The sequence below is a fragment of the Homalodisca vitripennis genome, chromosome 4 (assembly GCF_021130785.1).
Source record: "Homalodisca vitripennis isolate AUS2020 chromosome 4, UT_GWSS_2.1, whole genome shotgun sequence".
In the NCBI taxonomy this organism is placed as follows: Eukaryota; Metazoa; Arthropoda; class Insecta; order Hemiptera; family Cicadellidae; genus Homalodisca; species Homalodisca vitripennis.
Genome location: NC_060210.1, coordinates 146,569,872 through 146,579,953, shown reverse-complemented (window position 1 = coordinate 146,579,953; position 10,082 = coordinate 146,569,872). Strand labels below are relative to the sequence as shown.

Sequence of the window (10,082 nt, the reverse complement as noted above, 5' to 3'; positions counted from 1 at the left end):
ATTTAGGTTGGTGTACTCTAAACCGGATTTTATATAGCCAAAATGTATGGTTTTGTGAAGTTATTGGGCGAATTATGAATTTTTTTGTTATTACATTTTATAGATGGTTGACCATGCAACAAAAAAGGCTACCCATAGTTGCCGACAATTTTTGTGAAAAGAGAGAGCAAAATAAATAATAATAAAAAACAAATCTCAATGAATGCAGAGAGAAGAAGACAAGGGGAGGGGGTGCTTTGTGTCCACTCGGTACGGTGATCTGAATGCAAACTTGGATGCGCAGAGAAAAGACACAAATCTATAAAGCTTAATGGGTTCCCACATAACAGTCAATAACCCAACCAGTCTTATCGTAATGTATGCCAGCAGTAGTCGGATGAGTAAGAGGCTTATCTCTGGACCGCAGTAGTGATGACACAGACATGCCCAGCTTCAGCCTCGCCGTGGTCGTGTTGGCCTTCTTGGGTCGGAGCCACAGCCTCTCCTATCACGCCTGCGGTACGTTAGTCTCTCACTTCCTCCACCCACAGAACATGATCGAGAGAGTGTCAGGTGTTTGTGTGTTCCAGACTCGGCTATGGGGAAGGTGCACAGCATGTACATCCCGGGCTGCGAGGTCGGGGACGTCTGCTATATCAGCAAGGGTCTCACTAAACCTATTCACATCAGGTTTACACCGAGTGAGTACTACCATATCTGTATGTTTCCAAAACGAACCAAGAAAACAAGTCCGGTGCTTGCAAAATGGAGTATACTTTTAAAATGCATTCTATAATTTTCAAAACTGTAAATATATGAAACAATTATCTTATAATATGGCATGTCCACTGCAGCGATAACATAATTTCCTATCTATTTTCTATGAGATAAATAGTTGAGAGTGAATAAGGGGGTAATGACTAGTACAGAAGACAGTTACTGTGTTACTAACTCATTCGATTTAACATTATTTTGTTTCGTTCCTAAAATAACACAATAATAAAACGCTTATTTTTGTGACAAATGTAGGAAGAGAATTCTCGGGCAGACACATTAGTTTATCACAAATTAAGTAAAAACAATGGCTTATATTAATTAATCTAGTTACTTTATTTACAAGGTTCACATGAGGGTGGGATGTGCCTCAGTACTTGTACGTCTTCCTAACCCCCACGTCTTGCTCTCTAAATCCTTCATTTCCGTTCTTTTAACCTGGTGCTCATGTTTGTTGGACAGTCACGAAAACTCAGCAGGTGGTCACAGTGGTCCACGTTGAAGGTGGGATGGGCCTCAATACCTGTACGTCTTCCTAACCCCACGTCTTGCTCTCTAAATCCTTCATTTCCGTTCTTGTAACCTGGTGCTCATGTTTGTTGGACAGACACGAAAACTCAGCAGGTGGTAACAGTGGTCCACGTGAAGGTGGGGTGGGCTTCAATACCTGTACGTCTCACCCACCCTACGTCTTGCTTTCTAATTCCACCGCTACCTCTAAAACGGGCATCGCCTTATGAATATGTCTTCAATATGTCGATAGAAAACTCGGCGCCTAGTGTAAGTCCTACCAATTTTTTTAGGTTTAATTACCATAGTATCTGGAGAATAGAATAGTCACATGTGTTAAATACCTTTGTCCTAAAAGTTTAAATGTATAAGAAATTAGTAGCATTTTAAGGCGGGTACGGTCCATCCATTAAAATATTAAATACTTCATGGCTCTCGCATGTTTTGTTCCAGTCTTTAGTCTATTTTAATTTACCGCAACTTATGGAAATTTGAAGTATAATACCAGTAAACTCATTATTGTAAATGTAGATGATTGATAGTGTTAGTGATTTAGCTACGCATTATTATTATTAATTGTTATTGAATTACATCTCTGAACGTTTGGACACAGAGATTCGTTTCTCTTTGTTTTCTAGATCTTGGCCTTCAGATTGCCAATCCTAATCGTAGAGTAGTCTAGTAAGCTTCACTATACACACATAACATGAGTCCCTGGCACTTAAAGAACAGTATCGTGTTATTTTTATTATGGTCAGAATTGAACTTCAAAATGAATTAGATTGTGAAAGTAATTTAGGACATATCCATCTCTAGTACCCTGTTTGAAATATTTCTTGTGGTTGAGTATTATACGTATGAAGATCTCTGCTTTGAATCATACGATGTTTTATTAAAAACATGTATTGTTACATGTACATAAACTGATACGAGAATTAACATTCCAAATTGTAATTGAAAATCTAAGTACGAAATTACTTTCTTGGAGTACTCTCTTTCTTTCAGTTGCTTATAAATTTAAAACAAAACTTGTCAATCAGTATTTTAAAAGTATGTAACAAACTTTGGAATGCCGAAGGTTGAGTAACCATCGATAGCTGGAACTCGGTGTTAGTCTGCGAAACTCTCACGAGTCTCCCCTAGTTGTATATAAATATCTTTGAAACAGCCAGAAAGTAAAACAAGGCTTTCGTCCTCAATTAAATTTTACTATTAGGTTACACAAAAATTAGTAGGAAATACCAACTTACGAAACAAAAAAATATAGAGACAAACATTAGAAATAAAAAATTTAAAAACTAGTTTATTTTATGACTAAAAATTTGATTACTCTATATTATTATGCATTTTAAATGCTTTTATGACATACCTAGCACTCTCCTATATAAAAACCATTATTCAAGAATTGGATTAAAACCACCAAAGCTTAGCCTTCCGCTATTGCAATATTGCAACGATCTACATATAGTGGTGGGTTTATGGTTTTATTTTATGTTGTATCTATTTCCACATCCCACAACGGGTAAATTAACATACAACTCATTGATTGACACGATTTACTAAAATTTGTTTGTAGGCCCTATAGTCCACATTTAGGCTAGTTATTTTTTAACCCCAATGTCAAATAGACTACTTACTATAACATAACAATGAAAAGAAATATTTCGATAATAACTTTGTGCAAGATATATTAATATACACAAGCTTATATGATGGTTGACAATCCAAAAATGAGTACATCCCTATCATTTACAAAAAATTTTAATTAGTTAAACTTAAACATTTAACAGAATTTTAATTACTGAATTACTCTATAAAAAGTCATAATAAAATATAATATGTATAATTTTTTAATAAATACAGCTTAGAATATGGAATGATATAGATCATAAATACGTTGTGTTGTTGGCCGTCCTCTTCTTCTTTACAGCTGTAGCATTACATTAGCATAAGTGGCTATTTCGGTAGCGATACGTTCAACTGTCTTGAAAAGTCATTGAACTGCATCATAGTTATATCCCTTTTGGTACTTGTTTTCTTGAGTTTCAAGTGAAGGATAACTATAATGGTGATCACTATATAATATCTCTTGTAAAAGATAAAATTTAATCATTTTACGAATTTATGGCTGTAAATCTTGTTCATTAATTTAAATAATGAACAAGTATATTTAGTTTCAGTCGGCTTCTAAAAATGAACTGTGTTTAATATTTGAAACTACATGAGAAACAATAGATTTTTAAAATAAATTTGTGTCATCTATAACAATATATTTTATCAGAGTTAAACACACACACATATAAATATTATATTTTGTCATATAAAGATACAAATACAGTAATATAAATAACATTGAGAAAAGTCCGTAACCTTATAAAACAAATACACAACACAGAGTCATCGTGGCTTTTCAATAAATAGGATTAAATTCAATCAGAGCCACTGGTTTGTATTTGACAACCGAAACCGAGCATGTCCATGTGACGTCTGGGTAAACAAAGAGAAAGAAAAAAGCGTCCGAATAAACAAGAAACGTTCTAATTGTTCTCTATCACTCAAGTCTCATATTATTGTAACTTTAAAATCTCTCAGTGATTCCGGGTTTTGAATATGTCCGCTGTATTTTATTTACCAGTTGTTTGTATCGATCTTAAGATAACGATTAATCTACTGACCAACCGCATTATCAAACGAGAATTAATGTTTCTGAAAGTTATTTACTGTATTGTTAATACCACATTTAGCAATATAGTCGAAATCTTGTTTTAACGCACTGGACAAATGACAGTAACATTTTTGATACTTAAATAGGTACATGAAGTGATTGGTTTTCGTTATCTTATAAGAGGAATCTAAAAAATTACCTGGATTTTCAATGAGTTGACCTCAACTTCGTTATTGTTTCAGTAAAGGTAAACTAAAGCTGCTTTTGATACGTAAATTTGACATTATGGTAGCGTTTAGTTATGATGTAATAAGCATTAAATAAAAAGTATGAATTTTTAATGTTTTTGCACATAATAATAACAGTTTTTCTCCACGGGTCTTTTGACGTTTAATCGTATTTCCCAACCAAGTTTCGCCTCGTCCGTCAAATACGTTCGCTCCCGGTGTCAAAACACAACAACACCAAATTTTAGGTATAATTCTTCCAAAGGGAGTAACATATTTTTAATTTAAAAAGTATATATAATTAATATCTTTTCCGTCAAAATGTTATGCATGGTAGAAAAATTAACTTGTATTTTTGAAATCTTTATCATAAGCAGTTTCCAATTGTGCCTGATTATTAAATAGCCCAAAATGACTGCTTCAGATGTCTATAATTCCTCGTGAAGTGATAAAATAAACTTATTGTTCTTTCTCTGCATTCAAGAAGGGTACCTTGAAATATTGTAACAATAAAATGTTTTTTTAAATTACTCGACCCAAAATCGATTGCACTTCCTCATAGAAACATTTAATACCAACATTATTACGAGTATTAAACTACAAGAGGTTGATGAATTGAGCTCGTAATATTGATACAATGTGTGCATCTGTGCTTATGACAATTTTCTCACATCAAGTTCTTTTTTTGAAAACTACATTATAGCTGACTACAAAATAATATTAGTTTCTTTCAGTTTACAGGAAAGATAAAATGGGAGCTGAAAAACGAAATGGGAGCTGGACTAGCCTGCGTGGAATTCCTGGGGGGAATACGATGACCCGCACAGGAACACACATTTCCATAATCATGGACGTTTTTATGTAAATTACCCTAGCTACTAATATTAAATTTATATTATATTTTGAATTATTCCTTTATTTAATACAATGTGACAATGTATTTTATACTATTTATAAAGTACAGTAAACTGTGACAGCATCATGCACAGTTTTCTATTAAGCATGCAATTATTAGAATACTAATCAACGTTGCTACTTCCAACACATCTGCAAGTATGCAATATTTAGAATATAGCAAATTGGAAAAAATGAAGAAAAAGTTGTTGCTGTGAAGATTTCTAATACGAAGTATACTCTGGGATCGGAACCGGTGACAGAGACCTGTGGTTTGGTAAGCGTGGATGGTAATTGTTATTGCTGTCAGGATGACAGGACTCACTGTGATCGATGACAGTTTGCGGTTGGGCTTTGTATCTATATTATTTCAAAAAGTATTGTTTTGTAATTTTAGGTATCTAAAACTATTATTTTATATTAAATATAAATCGTAATTCATTCAGTTTGTACTTCTTGAGGATTTGAAATGTGTTCGGCTATAATAGTGCTCTGCCTCTCTAGCTTCCAAAGTTGAAACAGCTGATTACTAAAACACGCGTGTTGATAAGTCAGTTATTCTCAATGCACTAAGATAATATCAGCTGATTTGTAACATCCACTAACAAACTTTTATTTCGTTATATTTTTACACTCTTATTTTAATAATAATAAAATTAGTATTTGCCTAACGATGTTAATATTTATTATTTTGACATGGTTTTAGAAAGGATGATTTTTGTGACTAAAACTACTAGCAACCATCCAGCGTACGAAAAATGAAATGTAATAATTGCAATTTATCGAAATTTCAAAACGTTCTATTTTGGATCTAAAGGCTCGTGATGTGTTTAATATCTATTTACTCAAATCAAACACATTTTCATGCATAATATATGTGGTATATGTAATGTGTAACGACACAAAGATATCTCATCGCCATTGCTTTAAAAAAGCCCTGCTCCACTTGGTCTTGAGTCAGACTGACTTCCTAGACAAGTATGTCTACCATACCTCAATCTCTCAGAACTTTGAAATTTAATGAATATTTAAACGCCATTTGTCAGAAATTTGGTCTTCCAGTCATAAGGTTTGATAATTGAAATATATTTAAAAAGCTGCCATAACAAATGTGTCCGAAATGGTTTGTAAAAGTTGTATTGGCTACGCAGAAAAAAGTCATAATGATTTTGGTATTTTTATAAAATATTAAAAAATATTGCAATAATTAAAAAGCGTTTGGATCCGAATTTAAGACATAAACCATAAAATTACGACAAAAATGAGTGTAAAAGTAACAGGTTTAGGTTTAATGTTGTCCCTATTGCGGAGTCGTTTCACTACACATGAGCACATTGTACTCGTATGTACACCTGTATTGTGTTCAGAAATCAGTTTGTATTAAGCCTTATAGCGAAACCTTTCGAATAGAGGGATGTGTGTTTATCATTACCGGACACAGCTTTAAAATGTTTAAAGCCTAATAAGCCAATATCCAAAAAGCACATTGTATAAGTCTTTTATTCTCTTTAAAAATATAAACTATCGAGTATATTACTCCTTATTTGTTTAGATGCACAGTTATTGAAAAGCCAATTCCTCCGATAACAGGTACTGTGTTTTCGTCCTGTTGAGCTTGTAATCCTGTAGGTTTGTAAATTAAGAAGGGTATTGTATTATTTTTTTCAATGAGAGGCCAATCTCCTTTTAAGCCTCCTTCAGGCCGTCATGGGAGACTAGCCTGTGCTAGAATAAGAGGAAGAGTCGATACAGTACGAGGCCGATGGTAGCGAAAAAATGCTTCGATCACAGACACGATTTGAACCTGTGCTATCTCTAACTCAGATCCATAGTCTGAATAGACCGTTCAGCCATCTGCACTCCCGATATACCTGTACAGTACAGGTTCAGTTTAGAAAGGTGTGACAGTAGGCAATATATCTCTTATTATTAAGCTAGGAAATAGCTTTGATATAAATATGATTATTATATAGACGAATTTGGCACGTATGATGATGTTTTGTTCCAAAATGATGTTTTGATCAGCCGAGGCCAGATTATAATACAGGCCTGAGTCCTGATACTGTGATGTCACAAAAACCGCCCGACCTCTCCACTTCATTCAATGGGAATAAGCGAGCGTTCTGCCTCCTAGAGGTTAATGTTATATTGTTTTTCTCTTTATATTAAATATAATTAAATGAAATGATTGCTTAAGAAAACTTAGCGTTTTTAAGAGTAGCCTGTATAGTAAAATAGATGATGTTTTCTTTTAACATTGTAACAGCGTAAACTTGTAAACATTTGCAAGGAAAGTTTATCTAGCAGACCACTAATAACAGATGAATCGCGCCATTATAATCAGTCAGCTGTGATTAATAAGTGGGAAGTATACGGCAGGCCGGACGGATTGTGTGACGTAACGAGTGATACAGGGTGGGGGGGGGGGGGGTGCAGCACTGCGTTCTATATTATAGTTTGGCCTTGAATCCACTGTGCTTAGCCAGTTTGTGTACCTCATCGGAGTTATATACAAAAGTATACATTAACAAATTAAAATTAGAGTGAAAATTATATTAAGAACGATGTTATAAATATTATACAATATGTCAACCTGAGACAAGCTCCAAGAAAAGTGACACTCTATATACAAGACTAGACCACTGCTTGGTGTTTAGAAGATATTAAGGCCTGCGTTATACCGGTGAAATGAGATAATTCCACAACTCTCCTAGCTAGTGATATAATTAAACGGAGACGGGCAGGTTCAGACAAGTCCTTATAAATGAATTACTCTGTGTCGCGTCTGTATCCTTCGGAAACTCTCCGTGTTGTGACACTCCACAAACTAGTTTTGTGTTCTTACACAATCAAGTTATTGATTAGTGCCAGTTTATCGAGCCAGTTTGTGTAATGCCATAATTTCAGTTGATATTTGAATGCAATTATAGTTTCATTAAAACAATTGTTTCAGTTATAAACTTTAAAAGGTTTTATACCGTTGCTTAAACTTACTGTCAAGCGTTAATCCAGTATAGGATCACAATGCTAATTTAATATATTATGCAATAAGTAATATATTGTTTCAATTATAAACTTTAAAAGGTTTTATACCGTTGCTTAAACTTACTGTCAAGCGTTAATCCAGTATAGGATCACAATGCTAATTTAATATATTATGCAATAAGTAATATATTGTTTCAATTATAAACTTTAAAAGGTTTTATACCGTTGCTTAAACTTACTGTCTAGCGTTAATCCAGTATAGGATCACAATGCTAATTTAATATATTATGCAATAAGTAATATATTGTTTCAATTATAAACTTTAAAAGGTTTTTATACCGTTGCTTAAACTTATTGTCTAGCGTTAATCCAGTATAGGATCACAATGATAATTTAATATATTATGCAACAAGTAATATATTGTTTTCAATTATAAACTTTAAAAGGTTTTATACCGTTGCTTAAACTTATTGTCTAGCGTTAATCCAGTATAGGATCACAATGCTAATTTAATATATTATGCAATAAGTAATATATTGTTTCAATTATAAACTTTAAAAGGTTTTATACCGTTGCTTAAACTTACTGTCTAGCGTTAATCCAGTATAGGATCACAATGCTAATTTAATATATTATGCAATAAGTAATATATTGTTTCAATTATAAACTTTAAAAGGTTTTATACCGTTGCTTAAACTTACTGTCTAGCGTTAATCCAGTATAGGATCACAATGCTAATTTAATATATTATGCAATAAGTAATATATTGTTTCAATTATAAACTTTAAAAGGTTTTATACCGTTGCTTAAACTTACTGTCAAGCGTTAATCCAGTATAGGATCACAATGCTAATTTAATATATTATGCACCACCATTACAATATGTTAATATCGCTAATGTACTTTGTCCCAACACTCCCCTCCACCCCACTCTATCCTGTGACTCCAATTTTAGACACTTATGAAAATGGAATGAGAAAAGTGAGCAGCATTAATATTCTAAAATACGTGTAGTTTTATGTCTCCTTCTCTTTACACTTTTTCATTATAAGAGTAAATAATTAATTTACACCTTAAAGCAAAATCAGTAACGAACATAATAGCCAATATGATGGACTTTTATAGATTCATATCATATTCTAAACTGTGATTTTGGAAAATCTTAGCCATTTGCCAAGCCGGATATTTAAAAATAAAAAAAAAACAAAGAAATTCTTTAACGGGTTTCCGTAACATCTATCTTTTTATTTAGTAAACGCATACGGTACCTTTTTCCTTGAAAATTAAAACTTCAACCAATACATTTGTAATGTTTATATAGGCACTCGTTGAAAGTTAATGGATGATATAAAATAAAACGATAGTTTCATACAACAGTAAATCGTAATGCATGTAAAACCTTATATGATACATGTACTAGTAACTCTTCGAGAAATATGAAGGTCGTAATAGTACCAGCAATGATAATACCAGATTGCTGACAAAAATAAAATTTTTGTATTATAGTATTCTTCTACAAGGATTTACGCGACATTCAGTTCATATAAAATTATTTAGAAATGCAATTTTACTATAAAACTTGTATAAGACAGGGATAACTTTGGGTACAGTTTCTTATCCTGCTAATTTGTATTAATTAAAATGTACCGTTATTCTGGCTGCTGATTTGAATATACATGAAGTATACTGGGTTGGTGAAGATCTAGTTCTTTGTTGTAAGCAGCTCTCAACACTTCACTGAAAGTCTGTGCTATCAACTCAGCTCACATAACACTCTGCCCCGACTCCACAGGTTATGATGTATTTATTCTGTTTTGTTTGAGTGTTTTGTTAACATATTTATCGAGTTATTTCGTTTTAAATATGTATTATTGTTAATGTATTGAAATATTTATTGTTGTTATTTAAAATATTTCCTATCATAGCTATGTGGGAAGGGTTTATCAGTGAAAGTATTGAGTTCAGCTCCATTTCATGTTCCTCTTAGTGCAGCGTCTGGAATCTGACGCTGTCACAGACCTGACTCCTAGAATACGGAGTCATGTTCG

At 32.9% G+C, this 10,082-nt stretch overlaps 1 protein-coding gene across 1 annotated transcript; it reads left to right on the top strand.

Moving 5' to 3' along the window:
* Positions 1–337: 337 nt before the first annotated feature.
* On the top strand, positions 338–5,062 carry LOC124360266 (NPC intracellular cholesterol transporter 2-like). The gene is made up of 4 exons (XM_046813716.1): positions 338–498; positions 570–680; positions 1,361–1,533; positions 4,890–5,062. The coding sequence occupies exons 1-4, from the start codon at positions 423–425 to the stop codon at positions 4,971–4,973; spliced, it is 444 nt and encodes a 147-aa protein (XP_046669672.1). The 5' UTR covers positions 338–422; the 3' UTR covers positions 4,974–5,062.
* Positions 5,063–10,082: the final 5,020 nt, after the last annotated feature.

Excerpts from the sequence above, each read along its gene's own strand:
- LOC124360266 (XM_046813716.1), top strand. The coding sequence starts at position 423 with ATGCCCAGCTTCAGCCTCGCCGTGGTCGTGTTGGCCTTCTTGGGTCGG. Across the intron at positions 499-569 it reads CCTCTCCTATCACGCCTGCG|ACTCGGCTATGGGGAAGGTG; the intron begins GTACGTTAGTCT and ends TGTGTGTTCCAG. Across the intron at positions 1,534-4,889 it reads TAGAAAACTCGGCGCCTAGT|TTTACAGGAAAGATAAAATG; the intron begins GTAAGTCCTACC and ends AGTTTCTTTCAG.